Below are 22,624 nucleotides of genomic sequence, written 5' to 3'. Positions count from 1 at the left end.
CTTTTGTATTGTATTTAAATAATGTGTGCAACAGTTGAGTAAGAAATAAAAGTTGGAGGACGGGAGGAATTTGAGAAAAAGGTTGAGTGCATTAGTCTTTTTTTTTTAAACATATTTATTAACTGGTATGATATTGCTAACAGGTTCCTGGTCAGAATCAACCCTGAAGATGGAAATGCCAGACAGTTAAAGTGTACTGCCAGTCAGGGAGTTAGCAAGAGGACCAAGAATTGGTGCAGAGGAAGGTGACAGCCATCAACCCACATGTTAATAGTTTTATTCAGTCCTTGATGGAGTTTGAATGGAAAACTTCAAACTGAAGCCTGCACTCACCACCCACTGTTAGTGGGACACTTGTTGTTGTTTTAAGTTGTTATTGCTCATTTGTCATTATTTTACTCAACACAATCCTCAAGTTCTCTTTTCTTGTATGTTTTTGTTTCATTTACATTTGTGCAAACTTAAAGGGATAGTTGACCCAAAAATGGAAATTCTGTCATTGTTTACACACCCTCAAGTTGTTCCAAACCTGTATGAATTTCATCCTTTTGTTGGATGAATGTTTATTTTTGTGTCAGCTATCCCTTTAAAAGCCATTAATATCTGTGAATGTGCTGATGCACTGAACATTCAATGGTTTTAAATGAAATGGTTGTAATAGTTTTAATTGATTGAATAAAACATTTTTGACAAGAACATTGTTTGGGTTGTCTTTTGATTTGGACAGGTATTCTGAAGTATAATTATAATATTACTTCCTATATATTTATATACTGAAATAACTACATATTATAATCATAATATTAACATTATTAGTAATTATTTTGAAAATTATAGTAATATTTAGCAGTAATGAATCAATATAGATATTGCAGTACAATACCGTATTAATTACAGCAGAAGCAGACTAAAATGAGAAAATGTTGTAAAAATACAGTAAAATACTGTTTTGTACAATTACAGTACTGGCCTTGTGTACTGTAAATTGAATTACAATACAGTAAATCACAATACAGTAACTTGCTGGCAACCGTGCTGCCAGTACTGTACTGTAAAAATACAAGAAAATAGTTAACAGTGTATTATCCTGATTAAATTGCCTATGATCTCACAATTATGAACATGCATTCAACTGCAATGGCCTCATAGACAACACTGTCAATTAACATGTTTTAAATGTTCAAAAAAAATTAGTGGTGCTTTTCAAAGTTTTACTATTCCTTATACTTCTATTATTATTATTATTCAAAATGTTGGTGCTTAATTGCTTAGCAATGTCCCACCAACCACCTAATGGTAGCAAACATACATATTCTACAGCAGCTGAATAAAATATATATATTTTTAAAGATAAAAGGGATAAAGCTCAAATCAGTTTTAAAAAGCCTTTTCCAAAACATACAATCACAATAGCTGAATAATTTCCTCTTCTCAAGGCTAGTTCATCAGATTTATTATGCATACAGTTACAAGTCACCAATTTGACAAAGCAGTCCTGTCAGCAAGGGAAGGACTTGACTTACACTTCATTTAAAATGTAAAGTTTCTTAAAGGAACAGTTCACCCTAAAATGTATTCATTATATACTCAAATAAAATAAAATAGCTTTGTGTGATTGAAAAAGTTAATAAATGTTGATAATCTTCCACTTCAGTGACTCATTACAAAATCATTCTGATAGGTGAACAAATCTTTTAGACTGGTTTTGTGAATTGGATCAACCGATTCATAAAAAAAATAAAAAATCTAATTCAGAAGTTCACGAAATAAATTTTTTCTGAGGCTTGAAAGCTTCCACCCACATTCATTGCAACTGTACATCAACAGTAACATTCCTTAGAATCCTTCTTTTGTGCACTATTGAAGAAAGTAAGTCATACAAGTTTGGAACAAAAGAGTAAGTAAATAATAATGGCGTGTTCTCTGAGGCTAAGACTGCACTTTGAAAAAGGCTTCTGCTACGTGCTGGGACTTGCTAAACAGCTACCTGTGTATATGGAAACCATATTGAGGAAGTGAAGAAAGACACAGAGCAGACATTCCTGCAGACTATACAGAGTCCTGGTACTGGATGACACTGAGGCCTGTCTCCAAAACAACAGAAGCTCTAAACCACAGTTCTGCCCACTCACTCCATTCACAGAGCAGCACTTCACAACACAAAGAGCTCTCACACTCCACTGTGAACTTCTATGGTGTGTGGTAGTGCCTAAATGCACTCAACAAATCTCTGCTAAGGCAAGCATCATTATACCGCTCATCAAACTTCAGCACACAACTTGTCCAGGGCTGTTGTGCTACAGACATGAAAGATAGCTCAGCTCATGCAGTTTATTGAGGAGAGTTGTGCTATTAATTTACTAGAGGCATTTTTACACAGTCGAATTAAGGCTGCTCTGTGCCTGCTCAAAATTCTGTGTAAAGACATAATATCACATAAAAAAACAGACTAAATTATGCCTGCTCTGACTCATCTCAGCCTTTATATCAAATATATTTATGTCACCTGTAAGCAGCATTAAACAGTATGTGTAAATACACCTAAAATGCAACTTCAGAAATGCCTCTGTGCCACCTTTGCCGTGTAAATTTGGAATATGTCAACTAAAGACATAATGCTATATAAAAGCCAGACTAAATTTAAACCTGCTCTGACCCATTTCAGTCCCGGGTATCAAAGAACAGATTTGTATTTGTTATCTGTGTAAATGAATGTATACCAACTCTGAGCAGGATTAATCAGTCTGTGTAAAGACAGAAGAGCTTCTGTGCCACCTTTGCAGTTTAAATTAGGCATGAGTGATCTGACTTATGGTTTAAAAAAGATATACTTACACTAAAGGTGGGACCTAAACATTCTGTGCCAAATTTACACTGCAGGTGGCACAGGTGGCACAGAAGCACTTCTGAAGTAAGCATCTTTCCAAAGACCATTTCATGCTGTGGCTAACACAACAATTACCACTGTATAGTTTGATACTGGGGACTAAGGTGGGTCCCAGACAGCAAGCAGTTTCAGCCCAGATACAGCCCACATCTGGCCCGCATTGATTTCACGCGGGCCAGATGTGGGCCGGTTCTGGGCTAAAACTGCTTGCTGTCTGGGGTTCAAGCAGGCATAATTTAGTCTGGCACTGATGCAATATTACATCTTTACACTAAATTTTGAGCAGGCGCAGTGCAGCTGTTACTCAACTGTGTAAAGACACCTCTAGAGACAAATAGAGATTTGAAGGTATTTGAATAGTAGCATACTAACATACACAAAACATTAAATACTTTAGCAACAACGCCCTGCCAACCACCTAGAAAACCCTAGCATTGTTTGATCTTCACGCAACTAGTATAAAACCACCCAGGACCTTAACAACCACCCAGAGCACCCTGACAACCACATAGCAACATGCTAACATAACACCATTGAACACCTTAGCAACCACATACTGCATCAATGTCATGCCAACATGGCCATAGCATTGTGGATTCTTAACTTGGGCCAGTAAGGAACCCCCTGGTAACCTTCCAGAACAACCTAGCAATCACACAGCAACACCCTGACACTGACATAGAAAACCATAGCATTGTGGGCTCTTAGCTTGGGCCTACCAGCCACCTAGAACACCTTAGCAACCACAAATCAATGCTCTGACAACCACCTAGAAACACTTGAGCATTAGAAAAACAGGTCTTTCAGCAACCAGATATGCAACCACGTAGAAAGACATTAACATACTCAGAACACCTTCGTTACATCACACTAACAGGCGAGTTTTGCAAGAGAATGCTCTACTTAAATTTATTCAGAAAATGCTAATAAAAAAATCATTTTGTAGATAAATGGTCCATGTCAAGAGCATTTGTGGAAAATATGTTACTTGAAACAATACAATAATACAGTCAACTGGCACCGATTAAAATCAACACTGGTGCAGAGTGAGATAATATTTCTACAATATTTTCCATAAACATCGGTCTCATTTTTTTTTTTCTAACCACCAATCATGTTTTTACAGAACAAAGGTCTTTGACCCTCTTGGAGTTGAATGAAGGCTGTTTCTACTCGACCCAAACAACACATTTCCTCTCAGAGGACCGAGAGAGACCTGTTCACCATGCCACCAGTGTTGACAATTTCACTCCTGTATTTTGCCACAGATAGGGGGCTGGTTTGAGAGAGAACCGCATGAATAATTCCCTGAGGTTTGGAGCGAGTGGGACGTACAAACCAGGGCATCAAGAATCAGTGTTTTTGAGCATGTTATCTGCACCCAGTCCCCACTTCCTGTCTCGCTGCCAGGAAACCAGCGGCTGCATTTGAACACAGTGGAACTACACATGCATATGCTGTCCACAGAAACTGGACCAGCCTCCAGCCAGGCCATAGTATGACTGGTCAATATGGTGTAATGTACATTTCATATTTAAAATATAATTGCTTTATATATTCAATTTCCTGCTTACAATACCTGGACGATCAAAACAGAGGTCTTTGCTTCTTAAAAATACACATTTTAAGCAGAATTCAATGTGAAATATGCATCAACCAATCACATATTCCACACAACATGATTCTTGAACTCTCATTCTTTTAATAAAATCTTTATCTACAAACATACAGCATTCATTTCTAAGTGTCACAAAGCCTTTTAAAATTTAAATCAGATCAAGTGCCAACACAAATAGCAATGCCCCATATTACTAGGCCTGGAAAGGAGAAACTTACACAGTTAAATTATAAAGAGAAATATAGTTGTACAAGTGCAAAACTTACAGTTGTTGGTCGACATGGGAAATGCACATTATGCAGAAGTAGCGGGAGGAAGTGGTGTTTGCTAAGCGTACGTTACCTTGTGGGGAACTCAGTCGGCCAATGAGATCACATGAAACGCATCACAGACACTTTTGAATAAACATGGTTTAAATGTGGTTTTTAAAACTCACGTTCATTTGGTTCTTAGGTTTTGATGCTTCCCTGAATTACCTGTGAAAAAAATATTGGTCTTTGTTTGATGCCCATTTCCTCCTGTTTGAACTGCTAAGGTCAGGACTTCTGTATATTTTTTTTTAGAGGGACTCTAGTGGGACTCTTGTTAAACACATCACAGCAGGAGGCGTCCAGTCTCAACAGCTATGCTAGAAACCATAGTCAAAGATCAATACCTGTCTAGGTCAGAGGGACCTTTATGAAGTGTTTGTGGAACTAAAGCAGATTCTCTTCCAGAACATTTGCCACACAAAGTAAATTATCTGGCACTAAAAGAGAACTTGAATGCATTGTATACATTTTCCCAATCTTATTGTGTTCAACCCCATTTGATTTCCCTTCACTAGAAAACAAATGAGGATCTTTTTCAAGAATCGCTTCACAGCTCTTGGCAACCAATAGCAGTTCAAAGTGACCAATTAAAAAAAAAAAAAAAAAAAAAAGATATTTTTTGATGCTGTACGCTTTATAATGATTCTTGAAAACTTTTGCTGTTAGTTACTAATAACAGAACTTTCATTAATGAGGTAAATGTTCCAAACACTGTTGAGAAATCCAGAAGATGTTGCAAATTTCACAAACATTCTGTGTGAGTCAGTGTTTCTTGATCAGCAAATTTCTTTCCAGTTAACAGGCGATGGCTGACCGTAGGAGGATGTGTTGCCCAACTTTACTCTCATTTAATGTGACAAATGCACGCCTATCGTGTCAAAAACATATATTATATTTATCACAGAAATAGTGCTAACTATTGCTTTTTCTAAAGCAGAATAGCGATTGCTTCATGGCATAAACCTGCCATTTGCAGTGATTGTTGTTTTTTCCCCTGAAGCGTTCCAGGTGAAGACTTGCAAAAACAGCATTCATATTGCACCTCTGGGTTTATGTAATCTAGCTACACCCCTAACTGTAACATGTTCAGCTCTGTCCTAGTCACATGATCATGTGCAACAGAAGAAGATCATGCCGCCTGTATTACCTGAACCAAACCACTTATTATTCTTTACAGAATTACAGCTTGCAGTATAAATGACTGTTACTCAAAGATTTCCCTCCTTACCTTAAAAGAAGTGTGTTCTAGCTCAGGCCTAAAAGGAAAATCCCTCGTTTAGTTACATATATATAAAAAAAATCCATCCATCCATCCATCCATCTATCTATCCATATTCGCAGCAAAAAATCTTTAAAATGGCCAAAGTCCAGAATTCGATCCTCTAAAACACCAAGATGCCAAATGAATGATGTAATGGTGAGTTTGGGTATCCTTGGTGGCACATTCAGAGACATTAAATCAATAATTCTTTATTATTGATGAGGCCAGTGATCCATCTGCAGGAAGTTTTGGATCCATTAGTGTCTCATCTTACCTTCAGCCTCTCTTTACCGCAGTTCTCCTCAGAGAGAAATACTAAAGCTGTACAGACCTTGACCCTCTCCAACAGAAGGTTAGCAGCTTCACTAGCAGCTCATTCAGTTATTGGAAATAACCGCTTCAAGACTAAACAGAAGCTTATAGTCACATATTAACATAAGCATCAATAAAAGCACGTCCTTATTTTAAGAAATACAGCATTATTACAAACACTATACACTCTCACACACAGCAGTAGAATAATAGAGCCTAAAACGATGATTCATTTCCTTATAAAACAGCAATTTCTTGCTTTTCAAGAGGTTTGAATGACAAACAAGTAAAATGTACTTGACTTAATGGCCTTAATCCATGATTTTGACCTTGGGGACGGTAGGAGATCTTGTATGTTCCTACTATCACCGAATGCAGTACCTTCATCCCTAAACTCCCATTGGAACGCAATCCTTCACCATGACGACAGACAACATCTCTTCACCATGGTATCATTCGTTGCTCTCAAGAGATGAATTGTTCAAACCTGAAAACATCTCTTACAGCATCCAATAAGCATCAAACCATCCGTTTTAATGGTTATTTGTCGTTTCATGGGTTGAAAGACACATTTAGCCTGGTTTTCTATTTGTTGGCTGAATACAACTATTGTTGAACAGCAAATCACTGCATGTCAATGTTCAAATATTCACTGTTAAGTTAACTGGTCTGATTATCTTGCACAGTTTTGCTGTATGTTTAGAATTGGTTGTTTACTTAAAGTGGGAAAAGGATTGTGCTTGCTTTTCTGAAACAAAACAAGGTAAATGTAGGGCTCCCTATTCCACCCAGACCATTTACAAAAATAAGCTGCAAAAAAGGGTCTTTCATAAATCATCATGGTCGTGAGGTCAAAACCACCGCCCAGCTGTTTACAACCTATCTGGTATTCAGCAGAAACAGTGGCAATGCAATCATAACAGAGGTGATTTAATTATAGAAATCTTAAATGAGCAGCAGCCAAAACGTTATGTTTGATTTTAATTCTCCGAAGGAGAATGAAAAATTGTCTTGTAAAATTAAACTTCAGGTTTAGGTTAAAAACTTTATTCACCAGTGTAAGTGGACAGAATGCTATAAAAGTGTAAAATTGGGTGCTCTTAATATACAGTTCTGATCATAAGTTCGAGTACATTTAGCAAAATAAGTGATTTCTTTATCATTTTAAAAAAATAAAGAACAAAATTATCCAGTTCAATTGTTTTTATGATCTTGCTTTATTTTTGTGTTGATAAACTGCTAAAAACTTTTTTTAAAACAAACATAATTATTACTGAGAAAACAATATAATTGATATAGAGACTATTTACTGTGACATCCGAATCTGTTTGACACACCAAACTGCATTTCAATTTAAAAAAAATAAATAAAATAAATACATACACTTCTAACACACTCAACAAACCAGTTCCAGTCAGCGTCTAGATCTTCATCGTCTATGATAGATGAGCTGAACAGTGAAACACCTTTGAGGAGTCCTCACGAGCCCAATTCAAAACATCTCCTCTTCTTTGTAGCGCTCTCTCCAGAGTCTTCTTGTCTGTTGGTCTTTGCCTCTGTGGTTAAATTTTTTCTAATCTGTGTGCTTGTGTTCTCCTGCTCTTCAGGAAGCAGGTTCGTTGGCACTTTGCTTGTACTGCCGTTTATGATCATTTGTGTAGCTGGGATTATTTCATTTCCGGTCTTTTCCTCAGATGAGACGGTAAAAGAGAATCTGGAATGTTTGGCCACCTTCACCTTTGGGTGGTCTGTCCTTTGTGTGGATTGTGTGTGATTATTAGTGCAGCCATTCTTCTCACCCGTAGAGAGGCTGTTCAGTCTGGACAACAGCTGTTGTTGATGTTCGGTGTCCTCAGGCGTCCCTTTCTGAGCTGTGCTCTCATCATTCAAGACCTCAGAGGAAACTTCTTTGGTTTTATTGTGTCTTCCTAGCCGGAGTGTTTTAGGAGCTCTGCTGCCCTCTGCTGGATGATATAAATTGAATGATTCCCTCTTTTGCCCTGTGTTTCTGGTATCTGATGTACAGTAGGTTGTAGGCACATGATTTCGCAACTGACTGATCGGCGTGAGTCATTCTCTCTCTGGGCTTGAATGTGAAGTCTGTGAGTTTGCTTCATAAATCCTGAAAGCTCTGGAATCTGCCTCCTGGTCTATGACAGGGGACTGATGGCTGTGTTTTTCCTTTTTGACGGTTTCTTCCCTGTCTTGGGTGTAATGTGGGAGAACATCTTCTCTAAATCGTCGCCTGTCTCTCCCAAAACTCTTTCCTCGTTCAGCAGGAGGGATGCTTTCATCTCTTTCAGCCGTTTGGCTCTGAGCTTTTTGGAGCCCCTCTCCACCACAGCCTCAACCGCAGATTAATCCTCATCCTTCTCCCACACAGAAACCTTGTGGCGTAAGGAACGGCTGTTGCTAGGCAACACCGTCGTGGCCAGTGTCGTGGTGGCGTCTGTGTGGAAGTAATGATGGGGAAGGTGTGGACCACGGAGCCGGTACAAGTCGAGCTGGATAAGAACTGGAACCAGTCCAGACTAGTGTCTGAATCAGTGGTCATCTTAACATTACTGTGATTCTGACTATTTGGACAATCACTAGTGTGGTCACTACGTGGTTCGGAATCCAGTCTTCTGTTCTTTAGCCTAACGAGGAACACAAAAGCTGTTCTTAGGAGGGATCAGATGAATTTTAGGCAATATATATATATATATATATATATATATATATATATATATATATATATACAAGGGCGTAACTTTGGGTCTACCATTGTATATATATTGTTCTATTTTATTATTTAACATTATAATGCATATATTAAAGCATTTATATTAATATTAATAAATTAACTTTTGTTTTTGACTATATTTTGATTCATGTTAATAATCAAAAGATATGAGCATAAAATAAATATTACTGAAATAAAATTAACTATTTATATTATTATATAAAATACTACTACACACACACACTATACAGACAAACACACACACCGTATATATATATATACATATATATATATATATATATATATATATATATATACATATATTTATATACATATACATATATATATACATATATATACATATATATGCACACACACAACATATTAAATAATATTACACATTAATACATTTTATTTTGTATTTTTTGTATTTAAAAATACATGTCTTTCTTATGCATAGATTCACACACACACACACACACACACACACACACACACACACACACTATTACTTTCAAATATAATAAAGTGTAATTTTAAATTATAATTTTAGTTTTACCTTGAAAGTCTTTGCAGTTCTTTGTGTAGGATATCAGTCAATCCCAGCTTCTCAAGCACAATCTCACACTGTGTTTTATACTCTTCACAGGGGTCATCAGGAAACGAGGTGTCCAGAGCATTCACATTTCCAAGTAGGGCGCCCCCCAGAGGCAAACATAAAAACATGCTCATCCAGTTCTCAGCAATTGAACATAGCTTCCGGTTGATGGAGTAGTAATAAACAAACCTGCATGGAGCACTCCATAACAGACACCACAACAACACTGTCTCTCTGAACATCAGCCTGGCATGAGCTGAAACACTAAGAGAGACGTCAGATGGGCATCAGTTTTTACAGATGCTTTTAGCAAATAACAACTGAAATTCTGTGGAAAAGCAAAGGGAGGAAGTTCAGATATTATGCTGTATGTGAGTATCTGACCCTCAGAGAGACAGCTGAGACTCTCCAGCATACGGATGGTCGTCCAGGGGCGGCGTTACAGCTGTCACTCTGTCTCTGCAGCTGATGAGGATAGTGTTCACTTCCTGTGTCATACACTTAAGAGTCTTGATCAGGCAGAAATAGGCCCTCATCTTCTCCATACTCCCATAAACATGAAGAATCATTTGGCGCTCCTGGGGGAAAAACACAAAGGAAGAGAACTGAGAGAAAGGGAGAGACATTAAGATGAATATTTTATAAATATGCAATAAATGGTAAGACTTCAACCATTAACTTAGTCAGTATCGAAAAGATCCTTAGCCAATGAGGGGTGATCCAGCCCTCGAGGAGACAGGGTTTCCTATCAAAGTGGCATCACTTAAGAAAATAACAAATAAATAAATTAAAAAATAAATAATAATAAAATAACATTTTTGTAGAAAGTCAATTTTTTTCCAGATAATATATTATGTAAAATAATATAGAAAAACTATATCTAAAATACACAAGGATTTCAATAAAAAATTATTTATTTGTAATAATATTAATAATTACATTATTTATTTTATAGAATTACATAAATAAAAATGCTATGTAAATCCAAATATATAGTTTTTAATTATTAGATTTACAAATATATATTCAGATTATGTTATTATGTTTTGAATATGGAAATTGTTCAAAATATCCATATTTTAATAAAAATAATAAAGATATAAATATCTAAAATATCCCTCAGAGCCGTGTGAGGCACATTTTATTATGAATGGATGCGCTTTATTTAACTTTTTTTGGACTACCATTAAATAGCTTGGAAAATCGAAGTACATTTTTAATATAACTCCGATTGGATTCATCTGAAAAAAGAAAGATATATACACCTAGGATGGTGTATAATTTTTATTTTGGGGTGAACTATCCCTTTAAGCTTGACTAACAGTTTTAGAGAATTTGACGTTTCAACAGGTTACAGAAACTGTCGGTGGGCAGTAACCCTCGATGCTCATCATCCTGGAGGATGATCTTGTGGACAGCTGCAAATCAGGTAAATGCTGAGTTCTGATGAAAATAGAGACCAAATAACATTTGTTGTAGAATGTTGTAGAATTTTTCTTAATTTAAATTCAAATGTATTTTAATTATATTTCAAAAAACATCAAATTATGTTCGGAGCCCCGCACATGACATGCAAGAAAAAATAAATAGATCGTACCCACGTTTTAGCCCACTATTTTTTCCTGCATGTCATGTGCGGGGCTCCGTAAATTTTTAATCACAGTGTGTGTGTTCTTTTTCTACTGATATAATAATTGTAACATTCCTCAGGGCAGCATCATGTTTCTTTTCCCCTTGTACGATGCTGTCATGTGAGAGGGGGTTCAGCGAAAAATCGGCAGCTGTCAGCAGGAAGTGGCTGTCACTGGCAGCAGGAAGTGGCTGCCAATAAAACCGGATGGCAGCTGTCGCTAATACCCGGAAATTGGAGGAGGCTGCTTTTACATTTTCATGTAAAATTAATATGACATTCGTTTTACATAAAATAATAATATATTTGTATATAATACAACAATAACACGGTTCTGCACAAGCAATTGCGATATTATATCATTTAGATTAACAATATAAATTCACACACACACCGAGTAAGCTGTATGCTATACTGATACGCGAGTAACAAAAAAAAAAAAAACGAGAAATGTTTGATTTCACAACATATAGCTCGTCGGCTATATACTAGCCTATGAAACATGTAATTTAAAGTACATAAATGGTCATTATAGCAAAGTTCAAACGACAAAAATAAAAACGCGATTTAGCAGGAATTGTAATCAGGCGCTAAAAAATAATACCCATTAAATGTTCGTTGAGCCAATGGGATCACTCGGGGTCCTAAGCGGACTCGATTTCTCGGGCGGACTCGATTTCTCATGACAGGCAACAAGACAAATAAATAATTATATACACTTATGATTATGTTTAATACTTTTTTAAATAAGTATAAATGTCAGTATTGTATATTATTTGATTTAAAATATTGATCAAATATAAACAAAGAAATAAGATCATTTTGCTAAACGTTAATTTCCAGCTGAATGTTTATGCATGCATGTATCATTGTTTGTGTGAAATAAAACAATTTATATTTATATACGAGAGTGGCACTTACTGGGTGTATGTTGTATATTTATTATAGGCTATATACACAAATGACTGAAAAGAGAGAAGTCTCAGAGACCTTTATTTAAAATCATAATTTGCGGTTATATTTGTAGTATTTCAAGAAACAACTACATATATATATATAGTATAAAGTAGCTGTTAAATTTGTAACTGGGTTAGTAAGTTGTCAAAGTCAGTGCTTTACAATGTAAACCGTATAAAATATATCCAGTAAGCAAGCAGACTAAAATATCAATCAGAATCACTAACAACAATCCGGTGGTATTTTCAAGACTCTTAGATCAGAACTGATGAGGTATACAGAGATACTTCTCCAGCATCTTGCACCAATCACTGTAAAACCCAGGGTGGATGTGCATCTCTCCTCATTTTCCTCTTGCAAGATCAAAGCAAAGAAACTTTACAGTATTAAATAGGAAAATAGTGTGTCAGTCAATAATGCAGAAGGACATTAGTAAACTCAGTTTGTAGTCAGTTTATCATTCAATTCAGTGATGTCATCCTTCAGCTCGGTTCAGTTTAAATAGTATCTGTGGAATCATTTGCAATCATGTCAATGATATCACTGTAAATGAAGTGACCACAACGAAGCAAGCCAGAGGCGACAAGGAACCAAAACTCCACCGGTGACAAAATGGAGAAAAAACAAGGTCTTTACAGGGGATCTGTATCTGGGGCGCCGCTGTCTTTCAGGGGTGTAGAGGTCCTTTCTAGGTGCGATCCACCATCTGGTCTGGATACGTACTCGATCCGGGTGACTGCAGTGACCTTCGAATAAGAAAGAAACAGATTAATATAATTGAAGATGTTAATATCTATACGATGTTTGATAGGTAGCCAGTACAGGGTTTACAGAACTGGGCTAATCCGGTCATACTTCCTGATTCTAGGAAGAACTCTAGCTGCTGCATTTTATTATTCATAAGAAAATGGTGACATTAATACCTAAATTGCTTTATTAACAGTAGACATGCATGCACAGCCATATTAATGATTATTCCCATTGCATCTTGTCATCATGTACATAGCAGTGATTACATTTTCATGCATAATTTGCACACCTGGTAAGCAGTTGTTGTAAACCTCGTCGCAGTGTCTGCAGGGTGTACATTTTGTTGAATTCCTGACATGGCTTAGACTTGTTCTCCATTTTGTTCCACCTGTATATTGAGATTAGGAGCATGAAAACAGCATTATTACAAAGATAAACATTCAGACATGGCAACTGAGAAATGTAATGTTATGGCACCTTTTTAAACCTCTAATCAAATATGTAAAAGAAGATACTCCGTCAAGCCAGCTGGATTGTGCCCTCTTTCGAAAGGAGTCTGTATACAGTACAGCAGACTTCTGAATTTGGAACAAACCAAAGACGGACTTAGTAATGTAGCATCACCCTCCTCCAGGATCACGTAAAGAAGAATTTCCAACAGGACAGCATGTGGCAACTATTGGGTATTACAAAAAAAAAAAGGTGTCAGTGCCATGGTTTTGTCTCAAGATGCACATCAGTAATGTTTTTTTTTTTTTTTTTCTAAATGCATGGTTTACAAAAGCTACTTCAATGTTCTAAATTTAACTACAGCCTAATCCTGGCTTAATCCAAGCCCTGTCTGTGAAACTAGACCTAAAAGTTATAAGGAATTATGAACCGGTCCATTATATTTTGTATAGATAATAAAAAAATAAAATAAAATAAAAAAATTGTTTTGCATTCACATGCTTACAACTTCAACTGGTACACAGAACAGTTCTGCACGTGCATAGTATTAGAGAAAACACCTCAATAGTGCAAAAAAAGAACTCTTAAGTTAATGTATATCACACAATCTCCTGAAAGACTTAACATGCAAAAATATATGGTTAGTGTTGCAAATTTATCTTCTATCATTCCAGTCAAACAACATTCTTTTATATTATTCAATAGACTGTTAACACGCTAACAAACGTTAATATTTAATGGTACGTCAAACGTAATTTGAAGTTAATGGTAGGCCCCTAACAAGGTACACAAACAACGTTGCTACCACTAATTAGATTTCATTGAACAATTAGACCAAAGTAGGCACCAAGTCTACCAAGTCGTTCACCAAGATAACAATTAAAATCAAACTTACAACGCAAAAAAACATTAATTACTCCGATGACCAATTTCTGAACTTACCGTTTGATCAATTGCAACCATTACTGAAGCGTTTGGGTGCAGTTATATCTGATTGGTTGCGCCCACGTTGGTCGATACTGATTGGCTCCCACCGAATGGCAGGTCCCGCCTACCATCCGGCTGCCAGTTACTGCCTTCCAGCTGTCAGTTACTGCCTTCCGGCTGTCAATGGCAGCCACTTCCTGCTGCCAGCTGCCGATTTTTTATCTGAACCCCTGCTGTGTCATGTGGTTCTCGCAGGCGATGACATCACAGTGTATGGAGTTGTGTGTCAGCGCTGGAAGCCGATGTTTCTGTATTGCCACTGTGATGTGGCGATTGTGCTGAAACAAACTATGTCAAGGTCAATAATGAGCAATCCACCACAACACTGGTGCTAGAAGACATTCAGAAGGAGTTTGAAGATTTCTGGGACGGTCACCACCAACATGACCCCATTGCTGGTTGGTGTCTTTTTAAAATATAGAATCTGGGAAACCCAGTCTAGTAGTGCAAATAAACAATACAAGGTTTTTAATACAATGTCTTCTCAGCATTTAAAAGATTTCTCTTTTTCTTATTGCTATCCAAACTCAGTTATGGTCCCTGTGGAGGAAGTTCAGTAGATTAGGAGCGTGAAACATATTGTGATCTGTTGACAATGGTGTTTTCTGAGGCACACTATCACTATTAGGCTACTGTTGCTCATAGGGTTATAGGGTTAGGGGTTTGAACAAATCCCTAACTGCAAGTATAAAACTTAGGCATGGAACTCATTCTGTATCGTTTGTGCTGAGAGCATGAATAATACTTCAAATCATGTGGCTTTTTTAACAAAAGTGTTTTATTACTTTTCTAAATAGTCAAATGTATGATTTTAACATGGTTAATTTTTTTTTAAAAAGTGGGGAAAAATGTAGGGAACCATGTAGTAATGGACTAGCAACTGTTTAGAGTACCTTAACAGCCACCCAGCAACATTTCAGAACACCATAGTAACCTACTCAGTTACCGACCGTTCTTTCCCTCTCTCTTTCTCTTGACATTCTGAAGGCAGGAATGAGATCTTGATGAGTCTTTGCCCTCAGGTGTTCGGCATGTACGTCGTCAAGCTGGCTGTTGCTATGGTTTTGGCAGGTGGGGTACAGAGAATAGATGCGTCTGGAACCAAGGTGAGAGGTATGGGTTCACATTCCACGTAATGGGCAGTCTGACATTCAGACTTCCATGAAACAAAGTTCAGAGGTGTGCTTGAAAAGTGTATTGCTCTCGTGAATAGATGGGAATAGCTCTGAATCAAAGTATGCGCTCTGTTTAGGAGAGTCTCATCTGTTGCTCTTGGGCGATCCAGGCACTGGGAAGTCACAGTTTTTGGAGTACGTCACGCTCTGTGCTCACCGCCGGAATCAGATCTACTAATGCAGGTCCCACACATTCTTCTGAACCTCACATCACCATCTCATTAACATTTACAATAAGCATACTTTACTTAATAGCATAATACTTTGCTTAAGGTATAGCTCACCAAAAATAAAACTGCTGTCGTCATTTGCTCACCCCCCTCATGATTTTCTTTCTTCTGTTGAAGACAAAAGAAGATATTTTAAAGAATGTTTTATTTTCCAAACAGATGACATTAACCATTGACTTCCATGGTATTTTTTCCTTACTATGGAAATCAGTGGCTACCAGCAAATGTTTTTTACCAACATTCTTAAAGATATCTTCTTTTGTCTTCAACGGAGGAAAGAAACTCATATGGGTTTAGAACAACTTGAGGGTCAGCAAATGATGAGAAAATATGAATTTTTGGGCAAACTATCCCTTTACATGTGTGGTATTTGTAGTGTACACCGTATGCAGAATTTCTGAATGCACATTCAAAATGTAAACCAGAGCTAATATACTTTAGTAAATACATTTAAATGATTATATTAAATTGGTCAAATGTGATGGTTAAGACATTTATAATATTACTGAAGCTTTTTATTTCAAGTAAATTTTACTTTGAAATATCTATTCATTAAAGACGCATTACATAAATAGTACGAAATAGTAATAGTACGAAAACCTGCATATATGAATGGTTTTGAAGGACATGTAGTAAGACTGTAGTAATGGCTGCAGAAAATTCAGTGTGCAGTGTCTAATGGGTAATTTTTTTTTGTCCATGTCCTATGAAGTTAAGTATTGTTGTACACTTGCTCCCTGTGCAGTTTGCAGTCCTCTTCAGATTTCTACTTATACATACTATTTTTGACACATACTAGGCACTATTCAGTTCTGTGCCGTTGCATCATAGTTTGCACGATTGTGATGCTGGTCAGGTCTGACAGTGGCGGCGGTCAAGGACTCTGGAGAGTGGCACCTGGAGGCTGGAGCCCTCGTTCTCTCTGATGGAGGCCTGTGCTGCATCGATGAATTCAAAATTCACAGAAAAAATCTGTGCATTTATTTATTTTTTTATTAACCAAAAGCTTGTGTGCTTCACATTAAATGTCCCAAGTTCCTCTTTTGTAGAATGGTGTGCAAACTGGACACAAGGACCACCATCCTAGCAGCTACTAACCCAGAGGGGCAGTATGACCCTACACTGACTGTTTTCATAGCAACCGGGACTTCTAACGGCAGCTGCAGTGATGCGCTGACTACCGACTATCCTTTGATTTAGAAGGCGGGGCTTCGTTCCATAGAGTGACCACACTGAGCGTTGCATTTTTCCCAATTCAAAACTATGTCTATCCCTATAGTGTCCCTACTAAATTCTACACCCTTGCATAAGGGCCAGCGCTTTGTGAGTTTCAAAGTCGTAATCTGCCAAACTCCCTCTTGAAAAAAAAAAAAAAATCTGAACTGAACTATTTCTTTAGTACCAAGATGCTTCAGGTTCCTGTGAATAAACAACAACATCTCGGCTGCTCTTGGATTTTGATCTCCTGGTAGCCCTTGCAGGCGGCTGGAGGGGCAGGTGAATTTGAAAGAATTACAGCCATCCTCATTAGGGCAGCTGGTGGGTGGAGTGAACGCGTAAAACTGCTCAAAAGAAGCCTGCATGGAGAACACGTGCCTGCATTTATTGCACATGTAGTCTCTCTCATACTCCAACACTTTGGCCACACTGGTGCGGATGACCGTGCCCGTAACGGACAGGAAGTGGCCAACATCTCTAGCTTGAGGAATGTGATCTCTGGTCAGCTCGGGACACATAGGTAAACCTGCAAATGTGTAACAAGGACAAAAAGAAATGTACTTGATTGGAGTTATATTAAACACTAGGTGTCAGTGTTATTTATACCACAGACTTCTAGGACTCTGGTTTGGGACGTTATGGTCTCTTACTGCTAGATGGCGCTGCATATTCATTCATGAAAAGTTCAAAAGCAGAGTTACAGTCTCTTGCACTTTCTTGCATAATAATTTTAATCGGAGCACGTTCAATATTTGAATATGACCTGCCCTGGCATGGTTGCATCAAAGAAAAACATAAAAGAAAGAACAATCAAAAATGTCAAAGCTACTTAGGCAATAAAACGGCCCTCAGTTTTTCTTTCCCCTCTAACCACAGACATAGACTGCAGTGGCTGCGGAGAAAATGGGTTTTCTATAAAGTGTGATGAGTCACGTCTGCGTGGCTACAGATGAAGAGCGTGTAATTACAGGAGACGGCAATCATCTCCTACAGGACACGAGAGAAAAGCACTTGGCTTCACCACAATGCAATACGATCCATCCCACATACCTCAGGGATCAAACACAAGCCTCTCCTCTCAGCCTACATGTCATCTAAAACAATCTTCATACTCTTCCTCTCTACGTCAGTCTGCTGTTTTTAGATAAGCAGATTAGTGACGGACGAAACACAAAATTCCTGAAAGATTTCCATTGCTAGAAATGGCTATTTTTAAATGGAACAGTCTCTCTGATTTAAACATCTGAAGCACAAACCGTATTCAAGTTTGAACTCGTATATATAATCACTGAAAAATGCATTTTCATCCATTACAATTTTTATTTACATGCGAGTAAAATAATGCTGGTAACACGTTACAATAAGGTTAATTTTCTTTTCAATTAGCTAAATATATTTGTAAACGTGAACTAGCAATGAGAAAAAAACCCTTCTAATCCATTTATTAATCTTAGTTGATGTTAATTTTCTAATTTACTAATGCATTATTTAAATTAAAAGTTGTCTATTAATATTGTTTAATGGGCCTGAGCTGGCATTAACTAACTGATCATTTGTATTTTTATTAACTTAAGTTAATAAATATTGTAAAAATACTGTAACAAATGTATTGCAATTGTTAAGCAATATTAGTTAATACAAGAACTAACATTAACTAATGGAACATTACTGTAAAGTGTTACCATAATATTTTACCTACATGTAAAAAGAAATAGTGATAAAAATAAATAATGTTTAAAATTGTTGGTTCAGATTTTTTTTTTTTTTTTTTGGAAGCAAATTCTTTTATTAAGCAGGGATACATTAAATTTATCAAAATTGAGAGTAAAGACTTACATTTTTACAAAAAAATAAAAATAAATAAATGGTGTTATTTTAAACTTTCATTTAAGAATCCAGAAAAACATGATTTTAACAAAAATATTAAACAGCAAAACTGTTTTCAACATTTCCATGACTGGAATAAATTACATTTTAATATTAAAATTAAATTATTAATATTTTAATAATATTTTACAACATTACAGTTTTTACTGAATTTTAGATCATAAGAAACTAATTTTAAAAGCATTAAAAAGTACCCCAAACCTTTTAACAGAAGTATATGTGGGGAAATATTGCTGCATATATGCACATATTTTAATGTAAATGAAAATTATATATTTTATGTTTAATTAAAAACAGAGGAAAACATGCCTCAATGATTTTTAACTAGATTTGTATAGTATTTAACATGTTTAATCTACTTGCCAACAATTATTCAGTTGAAATGCTCCTTTGATATTCTAAAAAAATAGAATATAAAAAGCTAAAAGATGGCAATATTTCAGCTAAACCACCCAGCCTGACCTTTACTGAATGTCTTTCTTTATAATACAGGCATGTCACACCTCTTCAGGAAGACAACAGATGATTTTACCCACCAGGTTTGCTGAGAGACACCACCTGGATGCACAATATTAATGACTAATGACCTTCACCAAAGCATGAAAGCATCCAGACACATGATGTGCTTGTTCATCGTGATAAGGCCAACGCTCTGTGAGCTTTTTATGGCTATGTGTCCTATTTTCAGACCCCTTTCATATTCACAGCACGCTGGATCTATGAGTGGAGTCTGCACTCAGGCTATTTATATCTCTCCTTTGTCCACAAATGGGATAAAACATCCAGGGAACAGGAAAGGTCAGTCAGCTGATTATTGCTGACACACTCCCTGACACACAGCAGTCAAAGTCTTGGCTACATCCATCTAGAGATGGACAATATTTACATGGGTTCATTAACATGAGTGGTGCTCCTTGCCCATACAAAAGTCAGCAACGTGATGCCATGATATTGCAATGTGATTGTTTCAAACAATTTCAGTGTGCATTGCTATGTAGTTGCTTACAAACTCGCCAAGAGAAGTCCACGTAAGGTCTCTGTATATAACCTGAATGCTCATATTAGTATTTAGTATGTATACACACACACACACACACACACACACACACAAAACAAAATGCTATTTTAAAATATTATTATTTATAGTTTTTACTAATATTTTAAAATAGCATTTATTGTCTTGTTTTGTTTTTGTTTTTTTTTGTCATTTTATGTGTTGTTGTCATTTCTTATTATTGCTGTAATATATTATATTAGTATTTAGTTTTAATTAATTTTTAATTTTACTTTTATTTATGACCATTTTAGTAATTTTAGGGTTTAATAATGTTAGTTATAAAATTGCTAATTAATTGGCAATTAATTCAAATAATAGTTTGTACTAATATTTTATTTTCAGGCAAAAAATAGTTTTTACTAATAATATTTATTAATAGTTATAATTACTAATTTTTTTTGTAGTTGTTATAATTACTACTAATAATAGTACTAATTATTATTACTAATAATATTTTAAAATGGCATTTATTTTCATATTTTCAAATGTTTGGTAATTTTTTTATGTGCAGTCGTTGTCATTTTTATTATTGCTGTCCTTATTTTTAGATTTAAGTCTTTTGTTTTAATTAATGTTTTTGTTCAGTTTTAAGTTTTTATTTATTTCCATTTAGTAATTTCAATTAGTTTCCTAGGCCACATTGCTAACATTGCATTTATTTAAATTTTCATCTTTATATTTAATTTTGACTTTCTTACAACATGCAAAAACATTTTATTTTTAGTTGCCACCAAGCACCAGTCTGAATGTAAATGAATAGTCTGATCAGTAAATACTGACAGAATTTACATGACATATTCCTCTAGAGCCTCGTTCAGCGGTTCATTCCTCTGACAGCTCATGTGTCTGTCTGACCTCTCTCACATGAGACGTCCTCTCTCTCTCTCTAGATGCGGATCAATACCCTTCCCGCAGAGCCGTTGCTCATCTTGTTGTTACATCATGCAGTGTTTGCACTCAGACCTGACCAGCTACTCAAAGCTTCATCTGATCTCTCTCCAGATCCCTCTCACAGCGAGCCAGCATCCCGATGCGTAACGAGACTGTTGTTACAGAGAAAAACACATCAGCATATCCAGCAGGTTATACGACACTAGATCAGAGGAAGCGACCATGATAACAGATAACGTTTCACGGCAGACAAGCGAGCTGTCTGCCACGGTGTGCTGGGGTCTAATTGCCTGTAGAGAGAAACAGCCTCTACGTTGCATTGACAAACTAATAGGCTGCAAGCCTTCATGAGCAAATGAAACAAGCAGTCAGAGGCACTCTGCAGCTTTATAGCAGCACAGATCTTCCAGTTACACAAAGAGAACAGTCAACCATATACAAGCCACTTCTGATCACTGGGAGTTACATGTCATATTGCCAAAAGAAGAACTGTTTACTGTCTGCATAAACAGGCCTAACAGTTTAATTTGCTACAGCTGTAATATTTATAGCATTTAATCTAGATGCCCTGGAGTATACATACAGTATTATTGTGAAGTTGGTAACACTGATTGTCTCTAATACGGTAATGTCATTATGCTTAATTTATCTGAATATATACAATAGATGAAATATATAAAATGTCAGTAAAAAAAATATTTTTTTTAATTTAACGTTTACATTTTTAAATATGTACATACTTTGATATCCACTATAATAACGTTTTATTTAAGGGAACAATCATGTAATCATGCTTTGAAAATTACTTAATGAGATTAATTGAGAGTTTACAGAGAAATGTTAAGAATAAAATATAAGTTTTATAAACAACTTTAATCATTACATAAAGTATTATCATATAGTTATTATATATTAATTATTTAATAATTGTTAACACAATATTAAGACAATTTTATAGGTTTTATATATATATATATATATATATATAAATGTAATCATGTTAATGAAAGATGTAATTGTATTGTACGTATTTTTCTTTAACAGAAAAGATAATTTCACAACAGTTTTTTTTCTAAAACTCACCAAACTTATGTTATTGGTTGTTGGTTCAGGTTGTTCAGAAAGTTGCACAAACACACAAAGAAACTGTATAAAATCCTGGCTGTTGAGTCCTGATACAGGTGTCATTGTAAAAGAGTGGATGTTCTTATACTTGCTTACCTGATATACAAACATGCAGATTGTGCTTGAGTTTGAAACTCTCCTGCGGTGAGGAAGAAGACTGAGATATGATCTGGGCCACTCTGTGCAGGGCATTGTCAAATATAAGCAGCACCTGGCTGGGGAATGCATCAAAACACTCAAATAAGGTCATGGCATCAAGGACGAAGGTTTGCGTTTGACTTCGGTGGGGACATAAACCCAAGTAAGCTCCTAAAATTTGATTTGTTAAACAACATCAATTTAAAGTTAAAGTTTGTCCGTTGTGGCTCAGGATGCTGTTCCAAATCTTGCTGCACCAGAGTGCCACTTACAATTTTTATTTAATTTTTTTTTTTACCATAAAATCACATTATATTTGTCCCAAATTATTGTTAATGTTCATAATGACTTTATCCTAGACTGGAAGATTGTGTATCTTACCGCACAACATTTTTATGTCTGTATGCTTTATATAGG

At 36.1% G+C, this 22,624-nt stretch overlaps 1 protein-coding gene, 2 long non-coding RNA genes and 1 pseudogene across 3 annotated transcripts in view; 1 reads left to right on the top strand and 3 right to left on the bottom strand.

Moving 5' to 3' along the window:
* The window catches only part of LOC127938407 (centrosomal protein of 85 kDa-like), a 64,836-nt gene extending 59,974 nt beyond the window's left edge, over positions 1-4,862 (bottom strand). The window contains exon 1 of the mRNA XM_052535003.1: positions 4,772-4,862. Within this exon, the coding sequence (XP_052390963.1) occupies positions 4,772-4,787 (16 nt within the window). The 5' untranslated portion in view covers positions 4,788-4,862. The remainder of the gene's footprint in view (positions 1-4,771) is intronic.
* Positions 4,863-5,611: 749 nt separating this feature from the next.
* On the bottom strand, positions 5,612-22,319 carry LOC127938579 (DNA helicase MCM9-like; annotated as a pseudogene).
* On the bottom strand, positions 12,320-13,720 carry LOC127938248 (uncharacterized). The gene is made up of 3 exons (XR_008148651.1): positions 13,527-13,720; positions 13,339-13,437; positions 12,320-13,045 (listed from the first exon to the last, which is right to left on the bottom strand). It is a non-coding gene; the product is annotated as an uncharacterized LOC127938248 (long non-coding RNA).
* LOC127938249 (uncharacterized) lies at positions 15,472-16,914 on the top strand. Its single transcript, XR_008148652.1, has 3 exons — positions 15,472-15,599; positions 15,739-15,844; positions 16,691-16,914. It is a non-coding gene; the product is annotated as an uncharacterized LOC127938249 (long non-coding RNA).
* Positions 22,320-22,624: the final 305 nt, after the last annotated feature.

This window comes from Carassius gibelio, chromosome A20 (assembly GCF_023724105.1).
Source record: "Carassius gibelio isolate Cgi1373 ecotype wild population from Czech Republic chromosome A20, carGib1.2-hapl.c, whole genome shotgun sequence".
Taxonomy (NCBI): Eukaryota; Metazoa; Chordata; class Actinopteri; order Cypriniformes; family Cyprinidae; genus Carassius; species Carassius gibelio.
Note: the sequence above shows the minus strand (reverse complement) of the source record. Positions and strands in the feature narration are given on the sequence as shown.